At 38.6% G+C, this 19,437-nt stretch overlaps 2 protein-coding genes across 4 annotated transcripts in view; one reads left to right on the forward strand and one right to left on the reverse strand.

Annotated features, from left to right (window-relative positions):
• The window catches only part of prr13 (proline rich 13), a 359,338-nt gene that overhangs the window by 292,051 nt on the left and 47,850 nt on the right, over nucleotides 1-19,437 (forward strand). The gene's annotated exons all lie outside the window — the stretch shown is intronic.
• Nucleotides 1-19,437, reverse strand: part of sp1 (sp1 transcription factor) — a 31,533-nt gene that overhangs the window by 3,304 nt on the left and 8,792 nt on the right. For 2 of the 3 annotated variants that reach the window (XM_055183594.2, XM_055183596.2), the window contains exons 3-5: nucleotides 11,207-12,443; nucleotides 4,882-5,017; nucleotides 1,758-1,951 (exon numbers count right to left, since the gene is read on the reverse strand). In XM_055183594.2, coding sequence (XP_055039569.2) covers nucleotides 1,758-1,951; nucleotides 4,882-5,017; nucleotides 11,207-12,443 — 1,567 coding nt within the window. The remainder of the gene's footprint in view (nucleotides 1-1,757; nucleotides 1,952-4,881; nucleotides 5,018-11,206; nucleotides 12,444-19,437) is intronic. The other variant, XM_055183595.2, reaches the window with a different exon arrangement.

Consider the following 19,437-nt stretch of genomic DNA (forward strand, 5'->3'; position numbering starts at 1 on the left):
TCAGCAAAATTGTCCAGATATGAACTTTTGCCAATTTTGCACACCCCTAGGCTGCATACATCTGCAAGAGGTAAGCTATTATTAGAGTAATAAGCACTTTTATGTGCATGCCCAGTGTGCGTGAATGGTCATGTTTCATGTGTTTATGGTCGTGTATAGTGTGGACGAAGAAATTTTTTGAAATGCCAGTATAGACGAGGATCATTTTCATTTTAAAATGCCTTTTTTTAAAGCAAATGCTTTAAAGGTAATGTAATGTAAACACCACCTTAGAAACCTTGCCTCTAGAGTTTACAGCATGGAGAAATGTAATCCCTGCCAAGAAGAGGAACTTCTCTCTGGAGATTGAAACTTGCAAGGTCAATTGAACCACCTTTGTGTTATTTGGCTGCTTGAAAAGCGGAACTAGAAGTTGAAATAAGTGCAAGATCACGTACGAGACTTCATGACAATCAAGAGTTTCTTAAATGGGTGACAAAATAAGCATCTAACCTATCATACTGCAATTAAGTAAGCTTACCAATTGTTACACGGTTTTCCTAAAAATACCATAGTAAAACTACGGTGAATTTTTCTAAGAGATAAGAGTTGTTTAAGCAAACTACTATTTCTTAGCACTATACTGGTTTTATAAACTCGCTTACTTGCAGACACTTCTGTCATAGCACCAAGCGCAGAGTACAACCTTATCCTTAGTTGTAAATAAGGGACACTGTGATCAGTACACTGAGTGCTCTAGTAGAGATGTACATATTTACACTACCCAAATAACAAGCAGCAGTGTTTGTTGGCTGTGTGAACCTTCAATCACAGAAGCTCACAGACGCTCAACTGGCCTTAGGCTGTTTAGGAATTTTTTCACACCTGGACAGATGCATGGATGGTTCTCACTTGGTTAGCATGATTAGATCACCAGCTTTCTAGATACTAGCTGCTCATTACTTAGGGCCCTATAATTTCCGCGATCACGGAATCGCGGACGGAATCGCGGAATTGGCTAATTAACACGGAATCTAGTATTAACGCGGAATTTTGCGGAATTTGACATATTTTGAATAAAATTATGTTTTTGTGTGGGAGACGAACGTATGTCTGGGGGAAATGCAGACCGGGGGAAGTAAATCTGGGCGACACGCCCCCTCCCGTCGTTTCAGACCCCCTCCAAAACACTGAAACCATGGCGACGCGGCTTTCCACGACTCTGCTTTCGTCAGCAAAAAAATTTAGAAATCCGACACTAAGCACTTAGTTCCGAGCAGGTCTCACATGACTTTTATGTGACCGGAGAACTGTTATTTTGGAAGTTTTGTTCACGGTGAGCGCAAAGATACATGCACTCTCTCATCCACGTCTGTCTCACTGTACCTCTCTCACGTGCACGTGTGTATGTGCGTGTGTAAATGCATCTTTTATAGTCATTAAGTAATCCTGTTATACAGTTTTCCCCCCAAATCATTTACATTTTAATCATTAACATTAAAGGCACACTCTTTTTATGACTAAAATAAAAGTAAAAGGTAAAAAATATAATTGCCAAAAATTAAAACGGATAAAACGGAATTTGCAAAAATTAAAACGGATAAAACGGAATTTGCTAAAATTAAAACGGAGAAAATGGAATTTGGGAAAAAATAAAACGGAATTTGGGAAAAAATAAAACGGATTTTATAGGGCCCTAATTACTGCCTCCATAGAAAGGCAGCTGTAGTAATGCCTGGCAGGAAGTGTTGAAATTACGGTCATGTTTCATGCATTACCTGTATGCGTTCTCTTGTGTCGCTGCAGCTCATCGGATCGCGTGAAGCGTTTCCCACAGAAGGACCAGGAGCAAACGAAGGGTCTTTCCCCAGTGTGCCAGCGCAAGTGTGCCCGCAGATGGGACGTTTTCCCATACACCTTCCCACATCCAGGAATATGGCAGATGTGCTGCTTTTTCTTACTTGGGTCACTGCTGAAATAAGAGCAGATAAGAGACACATTTTCAAATAAATGTACAGCTCAGCTGTTGTGTGGCGTCTATTGGTCATGAATGTACAAATATTTTCTGTTTACACTATGAAAAAAAACCCTATGATGATTATAATTAAGGCTGACTTGTAGACACAATATAAATGGTTTAAATCTAAACATATCTACAGAGTACATACAATTCAGTGACTATGTTCAGCGGTGCACAAAACAGGTACGCAGGTGTGCATGCGCGATTTAAATAAAAAATGTGCATCAGACACTGCTCTAAAAAGGCAATTTTGCGTACAAACGTTGCTGGAATTTTGTTACATAGTTACCTAATTTACTGCAACATAAGGGATTTCTCTGTGCATCATTGGTAAGATAATTATTACAAATGTGTCACTGTCCCAATTGGCCAATTTAAATATTTAAGCACAAAAAGACACAAAACAGATCTCAATACTTTAGAGGTGCACTCAATCAGCACTTCTCAAACAAAGCATGAGTAAAGCAAGAGCCCGATCCACATCTCAAGGCTTCAGACAGCACGCCAGTACAAGAAAATAGTAAGACAGCAAGCAGAGTTCATGTTTTCTTGCACTTGAGCAGACATTTTAACACAATATTATCTCAAAACGTAAACAGTCTTTTACACATTAAATGAATATAAGCAGTTGAGAAATTAAATGTGTGTAACAATATACTGGATCCGTGCACTTAAATAATAGTGGTTATTATTCACAAAGCCACAAATAATAACTCACATATAGAGCCCCCCTCTCCATTTGTTAGTAAATGAGACCAATTTGCTGTATTTTTACACACCAGTTTTATTAAACATTAATGTTTCTTAACAAAACAGTGAAAGTCGCTTACTATCTTAAGGATACGAAAAATAACATTTAAATCAAATGAGGTGATGCAAAAATGAGTACACCCTACAAAAAAACAATCTAATATTTTTTATGGCCTCCAATTTTTTTTTAAACAGCACTAATTCTTCTAGACATTGAATAAACAAGTTGACAACATAGTTACATCTTTTATTCTCCATTCTTAAACAATAACCTCTTTCAGATCCTGGATGGAGAATGATGTTCTGCTTGTCTTTTCAGAACTCCCCATATGTCTGAACAACTTTTACCCTGTGCTTCCTCTAATATGAATTAGTGACCTTAAATGTCTGTTTTGGGCCACAATCATGTTAAAAGATTGCCCGGTGACCAACAGCACAGAGTGATGGTAGCATCTTCTCTTTAAGTATTTCACAGTACATCTGTGTATTCATGATGCCGTCTATAAAAATCAACTCTTCGACACCTGCAGCACTCATGCAAGCCCACAGAAGAACACTGCCACCACCATGCTTTACTTTTGATACAGGGCTCCAGACTGCCACAAAATTTGAGAGTGTGCCACTGAATTTTACATCCGGTCGCACATGTTCGCAAATTTGACCTTTTTTGTGTTGTGACACTATATTTAAAACAGCACATTGCACTTTCTGCATCTATCATCAAAGTATTTATTAGTAATACAGTGTATTACTTAATAGAAAAGTGAATATTTGGTTAGCATGTTGATTTACGGTATGTGCCCCTAAATTTTCTGGTTGCGCCCCTAAAATTTCAGTTGGGGGCCACTGTGCTCCTAGTGAAAAAAGTTAGTCTGGAGTCCTGTGGTACCATGCATTTTTCATTGTACTCCTCACCTTTGCCACACCATACAGTTTGGAACACGTCAGAGCCACAAAGATTCATCTCTGTTACATTACTCCAAAGTATAGACAGTTAGAGACCCAATTGTTTTTACCTTTCTCAATATGAGCTCTAAAAAAAGTTTATTTGTGCATTAGCTTTACCTGTGGATTTCTCAGTGGATGACAGCCATGCATGCCTCTCTTTTGCTCTGTACGTCCGTCGTGTGGTGTCATGAGAAACACCCCAGATTGACTTTCTAATGATTAAGCCAACTGTGCTGAACTTACATGCTTTCAACATCTCTCATCACAAAACGCTCTTGATGAGGTGGTAACTTCACGTACTGGACATCACAGAGAGCTTCCCACAAGTCCATCCTTTTTGGATCCATTTCGTGACATTATTCAAACTAATTAGCAATGCTTAACTAATTATCTTCAAACCTTGACCATTTTGTGCAAAGAAATTATTTTATTTCTCATGTCTTGAGACATTTCTTTACCATGTGGTGCTATCCTGTCATCATTACATGAGAGTGGATTTTCTCTTTTAAATACCACTCTCAATTGCCAGTTATCCTGTGGCCACCTGTGTGACGATTCATTATATTCATCATTTCCTAGTGAATTCCTGTTAATTACACTTTTTTTAAAATTACACTTTATTTTACACATTTTTGCATCACCTCATTTGATTTAAATTAGTTATTTTTTGTATCCTAAAGATGGTCAGCGACTTTAACTCTTTCGTTAATAAAAATAAATGTTTAATTAAACTGTTTTAATCTGTCTCAAATTTACAAACAAATGGAGAAAAATCTTGATTTTCAAAGGGGGTGTATTCATTTATGCTGAGCACTGTAGTTGATAACAGATTTAAGAAATCCATAAAGGATTTACCAATGTCATACACAGGGGGCAGTTGTAGCCTAGTGGTTAGAGAGTCAAGCTTTTAACCCCGGGAGTGGACGGTTTAAGCTTTGAGCAAGATACCTGTCCCCCACTGCTCCCCGGACCATGGGAAAGCTGCCCACTGCTCTGGGTGTGTTTGTGTTCACTACTCACTGGGATGTGTTAAATGCAGAGGTCACATTTCCAATATGCATTGCCTACTTGACAAGCACGTCACATTCACTTTCAAATCATATTTAATGATTAAAAAAGCCTGCTTCATTAATACACAGGAATGAAATTTATCTGCATGATACATGACGTGTGTTTCAACATACCGTCCCTCTCCATCTTTGCAGTAGGGGCAGGTGCACGCTTCCCTTCGTGTGCGTCTGCTGGCTGGTGTTGGACTGCTCTCCACATTCTCATCCATTACACTGCTGCTGTCCTCCAGAGCATCTCCACCTGCATCACCTGCACAACCATACATGATCATTATTGACTATTCCCGTTTAATCTAAAGGGTTCCTCAAATTCTACCCTGGAGAGCCGGTGCCCTGCAGAGTTTAGCATCAACCCTGATCAAACTACCTGTAATTTTCTAGTGATCATGAAGACATTGATAAGCTTGCTCAGGTGTGTTTGATCAAGGTTGGAGCTAAACTCTGCATATTTATTTGTGGCAGCCCACCATAGTATCAACACTGGCCGTCACAAATAGATTTTTATGATTCCCATTTACATTTTTAATTTAATATCTTACTGTTAACTAATTGTAGAATTTCATGTGCTCAGCACCTCTCTCTTTCGCTCATATAGTGTACAACACCTCAAAAGCACCTCTTTCTCTCTCTCACATGACATCAAAATTCAGGGGTGCAAACTCGGAGGTGAAAAAGGTGACGAATAAACAAAGCGTTCACACACACACACACACACACGCACGCATATCACAGTTTATATATCAATTATAATTCGGATTTTATTTATTTATTAAATAAATCAAATTTGAAACTGTTAACATTAGTTAATGCACTTCAAATTAACATCACTTACTGTAATGACATTAACAAGAATTAATAAATGCTTATATACAATATACTGTAAATTTTTTGGTCATAATTCATTTATTAATGTGAACAAATACAACCTTTTTGTAAAGTGTTGAGATTTGTATTTCATATTATTCAGTAACTTGCATATAATAATTCAGGCTTTGTTCTGTTCACAGTCATAGCTCTAATACAGTATATGAACCCTGAACGAGCAAATCAAATCAAACTTGTGTACAATTCCGCATACAAATCTTATTCAGGTCAAATCAAGTTAAATTTACTACTTTTTAATACCTTCAGAATATTTTTAAAACCATCACGACACTGAATTGCAAGTGTTAATCAGCGACCTTTCTATTATTTACACAGATTGTGACATATATAACATACAAAAAAGAATAGACATGGATTAAAGTGAAAAAATTATTCTGACAAATGTTTTTCAGGCCAAGTCATATTCCTTTAACTAACACTTTATGTAGGCGAGACCAATAGCATTTCAAGGGGAGATTTTTTTGCCATAAATTCCATATTGAAGTCTCCTGTGGCATATATAGGTAGCTGTAGTTTGCAGGGCATTTTAGATTAAGGCGAAACAGCTAAATAACTCACTATATAAAAAGAAAACATGAATATCACCTTTAATGAATCTTTTATTAATTATTTATTAATTGTAAATGTATTTATTTTAGCATTAACTAATAATTTTTTTAATCAAAGTTGAAACTGTTAACATTAGTGAATGCACCATGAACTACCATCAATTACTGTAATGACATAAACAAGAATGAATTAATGCTTATATACTCTATATTTTTCATTGTTTGTTTATGTTACATAATGCATTTACTAATGTGAACAAATACAACTTTTTCATATCATATTATTCAGTACACATAAACGAATAATCCAGGGTCTGTTCTGTTCACACAACAGCTTACAGTCACAGCTCTAATACAGTAACATTATGTATGAATATAAACCCTGAATGAGTAACTCGAGTCAAACTTGTGTACAATTCGCACAGGATGTCTGTAACCATAGTGAGTGACAGATGTAAATTGAATGACTGAACCTTTATCAACAAAATATTATGTTACAATAGAGGCAGCGCTGATGTGCTATTTTATGCGCAATGTTTCTGCTGTTTACTTTCTTCTAAGACCTAAATGGTTGTGTTTATATGAGAATATTTGCAAAGACGGGATTTTTGAGGCATGTGTGTTATAAAAGGCCAATAAAGCGGCAAAAAATACTTACAACACAAGCTCAATGAGAAACGAATGTGCGGCTTGCGTGCTCCTCTGACACAGAAACAGCGGACGCATTTAGCACTGTTGTTTGTGTTTGAATGGCTTAAAATCACTTGTTTTTAAACTGCGGTGCTTAAATATATGTACAAATGTTACTTTTTGTGACCACATGCAAATGCAACTGCAAGAACCGACAGGTGGATGACATCAAAGTCCTGCAAGAGCATTTCTGAAGCAGTCTCCTCTTATGATTCCTCGTCAATCGCTCTCACGGGATTTGGATGTCATCTGCCTCTTGGTTTTTGTGGCGCCACATGAAGCTTACCCACGAGTTTAACAAACCCGTTGTATCAGCCACTGGCTAGATGAGCATAGCAGTCAAAAACGGGACACAAGTAATCACGTACGAGAGAAATCATTTACCCCCAAAATACAGGACCCCTAACGTTAGTCATACTGTGCAAAGACAGGCACGTTACCTGGTTTGGTTTTCTTATCCCACGAACTGAAAGGCTTGCAAATCTTCACCATTTCGCTAAGCCAAGTCAATCTCCATTGGTCTTTTACACCTTTATCAATCTTCAAAACATCGGAGCCTTCCTGCTTTATAAGTTTGACCATGCTAGCTAAAATAAAGTTTTACCTCAGCTTAACGTGATACAGTCAGAAAACCCAGAGTGGATCCGGTGCGTAGGGATAACAGAACACTTACAGTGGAGAGAGGAACATGATTTGGCTCCACTCCAGGCTTTGATCACATACCAGAGACGAAAGATCTTTGATTACGTGCCCAGATATGCTAAAGCCCATATTTAAACGAACTAATCCGAACGCAGATAGAATTTCAATCAGAATAGGACACTGGATAGTCTGTAAAAATAATACCTAATTTGGAAAAAAATAATACCTCTGAGACCACATTTAACACTTTTAATGGCCTTAAATTTGACAATTTTGATTTATCACTTTTTAATACTTTTTAAAACCCAGCGGACACCCTGTTATTAAAGGTAGATAAGTGATTTAGTTAAAGGGATAGTTCACTTTAAAATGAAAATTTTGTCATAATTTACTCATCCTCATGTTTATTTAAACCTGTATGAATTTCTTTTTTCTGATAAACACAAAAGAAGATATTTTGAGAAAAGATGGTAAACACACAGCAGATAGTGACCATTGACTTCCATAGTAGGAATAAAAAATATGATGGAATTTAGGGGTGGGCGGAATGACCAAAAATCTATTCCACGGAATGAATCATTTTATTTCACGGAACGGTATATTTCACGGTATACATGTTTTTCAGTTTATATTGTTTTTTATTATAAAAATGTACAGAAATTTGCCACTTACTCTAGCTTTTAACTAAATGCTCACCGCAGTTTTAAATTATGAGCAATTTAATGTTAAAAGTGAAAATACCCAGAAGATAACATCAGATTAAGTCTTGATGAGACAGAATCTCGTTTATAATTGAGTTTTTAATTTTGTAGACTATTGAAGCTATAGTATGCCTTCATTGTATTTTGTATTTATGCATAGGCTACATTACATTAAAAATAGGCAATAATGAACAGGTATAAACATGCAAAAACCTGGATGAATACCTAGCTTATATGATAGACGAACTCTAGATATTATAAATATGACAGGTGCTTTGATGTGATGATCATGAAGTCTGTTTTAAGGTCTTGACGCCCTTTACTTACTATTAGACCTTAACATTTGCGTCTCCTTCACGTCTTTCCGATCTATATATGTTTGAATAATCAAATGGCGCGTCAAACTACATCGCTCCAGCAGTGCACGTGTCACTGATATAAACGCGAGTTTTGTCTTAGCTTGCTTAAAGTTAAAACATTACAACTATTAGCATTATGTTCGAGAAGAACCTTTTATTAGGCGTCGCAGCTCCTTGCTTGTGCAGACCTCTGCACGCGAGAGACCGGCCGGCTGCTGCATGAGCACAGACAGAGAGAGAGAGAGAGAGAGAGAGAGAGAGAGAGAGAGAGAGAGAAAAAGAGCGAGCGAGCGAGAGTCTCGCTGCAAAAAATTACAGAAATAACTAGTTTATTTTTTATGAGGGAATTATTTTACTTGTTTCTCCGTCACACCAAGTCTAAAAAGCGTGAGGGCAGCGTTAGCCACGCCCACTTATTTGCATTCCGCGGAATAGACGGAATAGAAAAATCTATTACGTCTGACATTTTATTACGCGGTTACGGAATATACCGTCATACCGCCCAGCCCTAATGGAATTTATTGAGTACCGTCAACAGTGTGCTTAGCCATCATTTATCAAAATATTTTCTTAGTCATTTATCACAATACTTCCAAAATATTTTTTCAGACTATCCTCGAGCTGAGGCAAACTATCCCTTTTGTTTAAAATATAACCCGCTGCATCTTGGCGCCTCTCTTACTCTCACGCACATGTCTGAAGTCAGATCACCAAGTAATAATCCTGTTTATGATATGCATTTCAAGGAGTTGTAGCAGTACCGTACTTTCCGGACCATAAGCCGCATCATTCAAAACGTCATTAAGACAAAAATTACTTAAGTCACAGTGGACTATACATTGCGCTTATTTAGAAAATTATTTTAAAAAATCCAACCCGAAAATCATTTAATCTGAAAAGACCGAAAAAATACCTTGTGTTTAAAATTGGTTCCGCTGGAGCAATGATTTTAAAAGCACGCCTGAGAGGTATTTTTTGCCTGCTTGGCAAGCCAACCAGACGTGACATGGGGGCGTGGCAGCATCGACGATCCCATGTTTTAATTTGAAGTTCGAGGTTGTTACTTAAAGCAACACCAAAGAGGTTTTTTTACCTTAAAATAACGTTTCCAAAAAAGTTTCAGTGGTTCATCCACTCAAAACAGGGTAAACGGCACTTTCACATTCGCTTTGCAGCCCTCTATCGGCCAAAACCGCACTAAAGAAGTTTCCAACCGTCGGGTAGCGGTCCTGTAGTTCGAGTGAAAACTACAAAAACTTGCTTTACGGCAGACCTACAATCCAATCAGAGCCAGCCATGCTGCAGTATTTATGACAGTGGTAATGAACAATTACGCTTCTAACCTGTAGGGGGAGCAAAGAGCCAGAGTTCTTTAGTGTTGCTTTAATTTCGATCGATTTAAAATCGAAATCGTGGCACCCTTAGGAATGAAAATTATTTGTTATTAACAAAATAAATAAGCCTTTATGTTATGAATTAAAGGCTTCTTTAAAACAGATTCTTAGCTTGTGGTTCATAACTATTTCTATGAAAACCCAACAACAAATAAACAAATACAAACGTACATTAAAGGAAATGAACCCTTTATTAACCAGCGTTCATTTTCACTTTTGCTTTGTCCTGTCAGGGTTGCTAGATCTGCATAACAAAACCAGCCCAGTGGTAGGGATGTGCATGCATGTCATTTTTTCATTTCGATTAATCCATTGGTCTGAAAAACGAGTACCCGATTAACTGAGAGCGGGGAAATCAAGGGGCGGGGCATATGCGTCACGGTGAAAATGAAAATATTTTTATTAAAAACACTCAAATAATACTTAATTTTGAAGAAATTATGACAGAACAATGAACACATACTAGATTAATAATTAAAGGTTGTTAACAGAAACCTTTAACAGGAATAGCTGCGTAATGAAGTGAAACTAAACAGCGCTTTCTATATGACCCACTCTACTGTATTACATAACGTGCACATGAGGCATGTTCGGCTGTACAGAGTTGCATGGATCGGCGGGATTGCCGCGGCGGGAGTGTGCATAGGAAGTTGTCTTATCTAGTTGAATGGTACTGATGTCATACGCCGGTCTGTGCAGCTTACTTCGACATCAAACACAATGTCAGACACGCACCCAAGTCTTTAACACTACAGGCACTTGTAACGCTAACCAGATTTTCAATTGCCATCGTAACCACAAAAAAAATAAAAAAATAAATAAATAAACCCACACAAGTATCGTTTTCGTGTTCTGGTACTTGAACAATCAATTACTCGTGCCCATCCCTACCCAGTGACCATTTAAAATTAGTCCAAATGCATTCCAATGACTTTCACAGCCCAAATACCAACAACTAATCAACAAAATCTTTTCATCTCTAACCCAGGATGAAACACGCTGGTTGAGCTGTGAGAAGAAGCAGCAACTGATAAACATGCAGGTCCGTTATATGAAGAAAAACTGCCTGACTTTAACTATGAGCAGATGTATAAAGCAGATGCGCATTCTCCTAGGGTGGTGCAGGAGCATGCAATGTCATTCGTTGACAACAAATTTCATTATTGATTTTATCGATTGGTTGTTGCAGCCCTAGGTGAAAGTAGAAAACGTAGACAAACCTGTATTATTGGTGATGGTGATTGGAACGCCCTGCAGCTGATGCATCTGCAGCCCTGTGTTGCCAAGAGTGTTCAGGTTAATGGTCTGAAGGCCGGACAGCTGCATGGTTCCTGCTGTACCAGCTGCCGGAAGTGGCGCCAGCGTGATCTGTGCATTAGCAGGGCTTTGCAGCTGAAGGGTCTGCCAGCTGATCTGACCATTTGGACCTACGGTACGGATCAGAATGGGGCTACCGTTTGCAATGGTCTGGATCTGAACGTTCTGCACTCCATCCTGAGACAGCGTTTGCGTTGCAAACACCTGACCACCGGCTGAGACGGCACTTTGCGGAACAGCTTGCAGGACCTGCTGCGGTTGGATGACAATCTGAGTTTGACTGGCCTTCTGTCCTTCTCTGTTATCATTCTGGAAGCTTTTCCCCATCTCACCTTTACTGCTCTGAGTTAGCGTAACACCACATGATGTGGTTGTCTGTGTGCTGCTAGTAGGGCAGTACTCCACCTGGCTCGAAGACGATACGTTCTGAAACAGCTGAGAAGTTCCTAACGTTCCTCCGGAGCTCACATCAACTCCGGCACCAGCAGAAGTACCAGAACCAACTGGGAGAAGAGTGATGTTAGCATTCAACGGGACGGGCATGTTGGTAAGAAACTGCGTCTGCCCGGGCAGCACAGCATTACCCAGACTGATGTTCTGCAGAGGTATGGCTTGTTGAAACAGACCTGGAACAGTTAATATGTTACCAGGACCAGCGGCTCGGTTGGTGGAGGCAGCAATGAGCTGCTGACTGCCATTGGGCGAGGACACAAGCTGAAACTGTCCCGCTGTTGCGGCTGACATATCCTGAGGTGTCTGTGTAAACTGGAGCTGTTGTCCATCCACAGTCTGAAACTGTGGGATCACCTGATACTGAATATTTGGCATTACCCCCGAGAGGGTCGTGAGCAACTGCTGACCTTGAAGGTTTTGCGAGGATGCCATTACATACTGCTGTTGCGGAACTGCAGTGCTTGTGGACGTCGTTTGTCGACCTTTATCATCTCCTGTGTGTGGAGTTGTGCTACTGGAGCTGATGACAGTCTGAGTGCTGGTCGGGACGATGTGCCAACCATTACTGGTCTGAGATAGATGGGGCTGCTGGAGGTCCATTTGTTGCTGCTGTTCTACTGCATCGCTTTCATCAATCCGGCTGCAGGTGGCTGCCAACAGGGCTAAAGGAGACGGCTGCTGTGAGTCCTACAAAGAAAAAACATTTTCAAGATTCCAGATAGCAGTTTTTCTGTCTATAACAGTTTTTCTATGCTATTCTTTACAATGTAGGACAAATGTATTTATCACTGAAATCAAGCCCTTATTCTATAGACACCAGATCATCACCTATTGCAAAACAGTGGCATTTCATGTGAAATTTATGTTTGCCTTTACATGTAGTGTGTGTTAGGGCTTACTCCCAACCCCAATATACATGAGACTATGGGCCAGATTTACAAAACAGGGCAATTAGTAGTGTGTGATCGCAATTTCGAAAAAGGCAATAGGAGTGAACATTTCTGCTCTATGATTTACTGACAGGGCGCAGGTTAAAGGACACAGGTGCAAAAATCTCATTTCCATAATGACCAATGCAATCAACAAAGAGCAGCGCAAATTAACAGAGTTTAAGATTTTAGCATTTTAGGCACTAAATAGAGGCACAAACCTTAGTAAATTGTGTTGCGTGATAGGGCTGGCGATTAATCAAAATCGAACCGCAATCGCGATGTGAAACGTTGCGATTAGCAAATCGCGAAAGGATGCGATATGATGCGATTTCAGAAATATGCAGAGAGGCTTTGTGACAGTCTAACCAATTGAGTGAGCGCAAGTATGGGTGTGCTTTCTCCGTGAGAGGCACGTCAACCAAAACAGCGCTTCTCCTAAACTGACGAGGGGTTTCAATTTAAAGCATGCGCGCAGCCTGTCTCTCTCAATGCTTGTTAAATACTCGCGCCTGGTTCCGCATCACAAGAGTTTTCGCGCGCGTCTTCCACAACAGACAAGGTGTTTAAACTTGACGCACATGCGCAGACTGTGTCTCTATGCTTATTAAATACTCCCGCCTGTCTCCGCAAGTCCGCATCGCAAGACTTAACGTCCGCGTCTCCCAAAACGGATGATGCGTTAAAACTTTACACACACACGCCCAACAATGCTTACAAGCCCGGCTCCTTATTTAAAACAAACTAAAATACCATTTAACTGGGTTGCTAAAGCCACTTGAATGAAATGACATGACATTGAACGCATTTGGATTTTATATTCAATTCCCAAATGTAGCTATTCAATATTTTGATAGTTATGAAGTTGAGTATTAGTTCTTTGTTTACAAAAAACAAACATGCATACAAATCTTTCCAGTAAAACTCAGTCACCCATTTAAATATTTTAACTTGTTGTTAAAGTTGCAGCTATAATGAACCCACTTATTTAAATACTGTTACAGTGTTAGTCCAAGCTAAAGACCATTTTACATTTCATACAATAAGAAGTGTTAATTATATTAAAGAGAAAAATTCCTACAAATGCATATGCTATATGGTCAGTCACAAAATGTCAACGCTTTCTTAGAGCCTTATTTTTTCATGGCGAGTCTTCTGTCATTTTTTAAGGGCAAAAGAGACGTTTGCACTGTCACATGCTGCTAGTAAACCTGGCCTTAGGTCAATAAGCAGCTATCTTCTTTCCACCTATCAGGGTTCATCGATCTATCGGCAGGGCTCAACAGTGCGAGCAATTCACTCAGCATTTGAAAATGAGTTATAATGAATTTTTGGTTTTCTCTAAGGTATTCTGCCGCATGTGTTGTACGCGGAACGTCCGCATGCAGCCCAATTTTTGAGACCGTGTGGACGACAACAAAGCCTCCTGATGACGAAAATAAGGTCATGCAGGTGGGGCGCATACATTTTGGGCTTAAAGAGCCTACTTCATCCAATCAAGGAAATAAGCTTGTTTTTCTTAACAAAAACACGTAAAATAATATAAACACAGCACCCATAATTTAGTTTTTATGAATGTTCTGCAAGTTAACACAGACAGAAAGAGACAGACACAGACAGACAGACAGACAGAGACAGACAGACAGACAGAGAGATGGCCACCAACCCGTTGATCACCATTTTTTGAGATTTCCCCTCTAGTCCCCGCAAGTAAGAGAAAAAAATAAGTAGGTTCAGACCCGGACCATCAGAACCACAGGAACAATTCCTGGCAGCCTTGTGAATAATTTGCCCTGCTGTCAGTCAGCTATTTTATTTCATTTATGTACCAAAGTCACATTTTTTCGAATTTGGCATTCAATCGAAAAATCATCAATTAGTTTAGCCTCTGCAGCACGTATAGTGTGGATTGGTGAATGGATGAGTCATAATTTGACAATTTTTCGGCACAGCACCATGACATGCTTTATCCTGTATTTTGTATACACAAAATATAAAATAAAAAAGCACATAAGAACATTGCTTTGTGGGCTGCATGTAAATGTTTCTTCAACTACATTAAAACATGAAACGGAAACACGTTCTTCACATTTAGCAGCCTACTGAATGATAAGCTGTTCCGTCAGTGACTACGTTTACATGTACACAGGGTCCGAAATTAACACCCGCCAAGCGCCAAATGCGGGTAGATTTTCAGTTTGGCGACTAAATTCAAAAGGCTACCCCGCCACACTGGCGGGTGATTTTCATACCAAAATATTAATGCAATATAATGTGTTTGCCAGTAACTAATCTGGGAACGAGGTGAGCTAGCCACTGAACGTCTCTACGCTCCAAGTCTCGCACTAGAGACGGTCTGTTTCTAGCTAGTACTGCAGGTAACTTGCGGTCTGCAGCTAATGCTATCTGCTGCATATTAGCTATCAAAATGCATCCCCGCCCTGCCCGTCGGGCTATCTTGACTTATAGGGGGGGAAAAATATATTTAAATGCTTATGCATTCTTTCACAGATTTGGATGGGTAATAATGGTGTATGAAATTCAAGCATTGTGTATTTAAATTACGTTTGAGCACGCGCTCGAGTTTTACTTTCACTTTCGCGATCGCGCGAAAAGACGCAGTACAGGAAGCGATCCGTCATGATTTGTCATGGATTTGTTGGGCAAATCCTTCAACTTCGTCCTATCAGTCATTACTATCCTCACGTAAGAAAATTAAATCTCTCGCAGCAAGCTTTAAAGTGATATAGATTGTACGGGCAGTGAAGAGAGTGACTCTGTGCACAATCGCTCTTAAAGCGACAGTAACCCCTGTTTTTCTGATCGAAAAAAGATCCTATCTCTAACTGGATGATCCAAACTGTGAGTTTTGTGACCCACTAAACCACTTTTAAATGGTGAGTATATCTGGTGTGGGGATGAGCAGGAAAGGTTGGTTTACATGGAAATCCAGTCTTTTTGTTTGTTAAAAAAAAACAACAGCATCAAAACAACAACAAGAATAGCAGATTAAACATTGTGATTAGAGGCCCTATTGGCTTTGTATTGGCAAAATTTGGCCTGTGGTAAAACTAATTAAATAAGCCTGTGCTATGCCCACAAAGTCAAGTGGTATTTTCTTATCTGTGACTTCAGTTAATATTTCAGATTCAGAATATGATAAATAGATATTTCACTTCGGTTAGAAGAAAAATTTTAACTGATGATTGATATGTACTGAAAATTGATATATGTTTTGATAGATGTTTTGTCTTAATATTCTACATTAAAAGTAATGTATTTTTTATGCGGGTTACCAAAAACTGAAGAGTGCCTGCCCGAAGGGCTACCAGGGATTTTGAAATTTTGCGAGCCCTGCCATGAATACAGCAAATGAAATTAATGTACTTGTGACAAAAAAAGGCTGTTTATTATTCTGGCCAGTAAAAAATATGCTTGGCTGGTGGATTTTTTCATCTACCAGTCCCTGTGGCAGGTGAGCCAAAAAGTTAATTTCGGACCCTGCATGTACACCAATAATGCGATTATTGACAGTAATCAGAGTAAGGACTTAATAGCGGTAAGATGTTTACATGACACTACCGTAACCGCTTCACTCCATGCAGTTTTTATTTTCTGATTATTCGCTAATGATTGTGTTTATTATTTACACATGGCCAAATTCTGGTGGGGATAGAGGTTGTGCTACTTTATAATTCAGAGGTTTGTTGCCTTTCTTGTGTATCGTCATTGTCACGAGTTTGAGTAACGCAGGTTTATTTTCTGCATAGCTTCATATATCAGACTCAGGAGAAAACATGTATTGAGTCCGCGCGCATCTCTTTGGGGCAACTTTTTGACAGGCGTATTTCAACCTGACTATGAATCTTGCACAAAGCACCATCACGGTGCGCGTTTCATACATTTTTAATTGCGAGCGATAGTTTTGTCAAAGTTTATAATGCAGACGCGGTGTGGTGTCATTTGCCTGTTGAGTTAGCGCTTTAAATCGGAACCGCGTGAAACAGCTGTCCAAGTTCAGAAATATAACTTCGATGAGACAATGTCGCACTGATTCTAAAATAACTTTCTAAAAGAAAGACACACATGCCTATAAGATTTACCTGTTTTATGATGCCTTTTCTGTCGCTACTGCTGCTTCCTGAGTGTACATTTATAATCTTCAGATATTTTATGTTGGTCCGCTTGCTAAACTGAACGCGTGCCTTCGCGGCCACGCACGTGCACAACTTAAAAGGGACATGTAACGTTTTTTGTACATATATTATACGTTTTTAGCAAAAAATTGCTTGTGGTCAAACATCATTTGGCGGACCCCCTGCAGTTCCCCTGCGGAACCCCGGTTGAAGACCCATGGGGTAGACTATTCCTTTAAGGGAACATTGCTTTGTTTTATAAGTCGTAATATTTTTTGGCATATTCCATTTTTGGCTTTTGTGCGTACTTAGACTTTTAGTAAGGATCCTAGGCACATTTTTATAAATGAGACCCCTGGGGCCTCATGTATAAAAACTGCCAGATTCAAGTCTACTGCAGCAGCGAAGCTCAAGAAAACATGGAAAAAAACTTTAAAATTTGCAAGTGCCGTATGCTCAAGGAAATACATCTAATATGACGAGTCACTTGCGCTGTCATCACCAGGGTGGTGTTAATAACACACCAGGTGAGACAAAAGCAGCACACATTGCCTTCTGTGTTTAAATGTTAACAAACTGATCTTCTTGCAAAAAAAACAAAAAACAAACATAGAATATAAAAAGTAACCCAGTGTTCTGAGCTATTTTATGTTCATTTGAAGTGCACAGTAATGTTGGTACATGTAGTATAATAATACAAGTGCTCTTAAGTGAAAATGTTGATTTTAAAAGTAGAGGTTAAAAACTGCTTAGGTTTTTATTTTTGTAAAGAAGCCTGTTGTGACCAAATTGTTAGGTGTTTGTAACCCAATAAATAATTTTATTTTTTTTTAATCTGACAGTAGCCTTTTTGTCCACATAAACATACATACACCGAAACCGTTACACGCACCGAACCCTGAATTATTTGAACCGCTTAACCTAACACCCCTAAAATGACTCAAAACACCTGAGCAAGTCCACAACAGAATGGCTTCAGAAAAACAAAATCCGCCTTTTGGATTGGCCAAGCCAGAGCCCAGACATAAACCCAATAGAGATTCTATGGATTGACTTGAAGAAAGCCATAGACATGAGATGTCCAAAGAATATGACAGAGCTAAAGCAGTTCTGCCAGGAAGAATGGGCTAAAATTCCTCCTTAACGATGTGCAGGTCTGATCCAAAGCTAGAGGAAGCACTTGGTTATTGCTTCCAAGGGAGTGGTCAACCAGTTATTAATTACCAACGTATTAATATTAAAGGTTCGCTTACTTTTTCCACTGCTGTTTTGAATGTTGAATAAATGTGTTCAATAAAGAGATGAAAGATCAATGTTGTGTGTAATTATTTTTAGACACATAATGTTTGTCAATACCCTTGACTTAGACGAAAAATAGATCACATTTTATGACAAATTTATTGAGAAAACAATGAAATTCCAAAAGGTTCATATACTTTTTCTTGCCACTGTATCTAATCTTAATGATTTAAGAAGCCTCTAAACACGATATATTACTAAAACCTACCAATTATACATAAACTTATTTTTTATTATTTAAAATTGTTATAATATTATATGTAGTAAAAACAATTGATTTGTAAAATCAGTTTCTGCATCATTCTCATTTCATTTACTACTACACAGCGTTTAGCAGTGGATGTCGCCAGTAGGGATGTTGCAATTACAGAATTATCCCACTGGTTAATCAGCGCATAACAAACCGGGTGATACCGGTATCACCGGGAGAGAGGGGCTAATAAATGTGCATGCAGCCGTCCACATTTTACTTTCAATTTTGAATTAGAGGCAATTGTTTAAATGCAGCGTTTGCGTACACTGTGTTGAATCACTTATGAGTCCACGTGCAACGCAAGGGCAACAATTGTTTTAATTAAGTGCTTGAGCCAGCAGGGCTTGACATTAACTTTTTGAGGAACTTTTCCTTCGGACAGGTAAATTTGTGTTTCACTTGTCCATGCACAAAAGTCACTTGTCCAGATAAAGATTTATAATATAATGTATTTTTTGTGTTTTGCTTACAGTGGCGGAGCAAGGGATTTTTCATAGGGGTGGCCAGGCAGGGACCAGCAGTTACTCTGGGGTGGCATATAAAATCTATATTATCCAACCTTAAATTACTTTTAAGTATTATAGGTGTGTTAATCACAATAATGTAAAACGTACAATTGCTACAATACTTTAATTTTTATTAAAATGAATTGAGATCAACATACAATTTACAGTCATAATTCAACCTAATGTTTTTTTAAACAATTTAATCAAATAAAACTTTTGAAATTTACTTTGAAACCAGAATTTATATGTCCCATTGCTGAAAAAACTAGAGAGACCAGAAAATCATGTGAATTTTGTAGGCCACTGAAATGTATTTTACTAAGATTCATTTGGCTGCTTCTTGCTACTCTTTCTGAACAAGGATGCTATATCTGCTGCCTTTCTCTTCATTTTTCCCACATTTCAATGCTTGTCTGACTTTAAAACACTAAAGCAAAATATTAAAACATTACCATGTTTTAAAAAACGTATTAGGATAAATGTATCTAGATTATCTGTTATGTATAAAATCAATCTTAATCCTAGCATTTACGCTGTAATGTTTGTGTGGGATTTTGA

Source organism: Misgurnus anguillicaudatus, chromosome 14 (assembly GCF_027580225.2).
Source record: "Misgurnus anguillicaudatus chromosome 14, ASM2758022v2, whole genome shotgun sequence".
In the NCBI taxonomy this organism is placed as follows: Eukaryota; Metazoa; Chordata; class Actinopteri; order Cypriniformes; family Cobitidae; genus Misgurnus; species Misgurnus anguillicaudatus.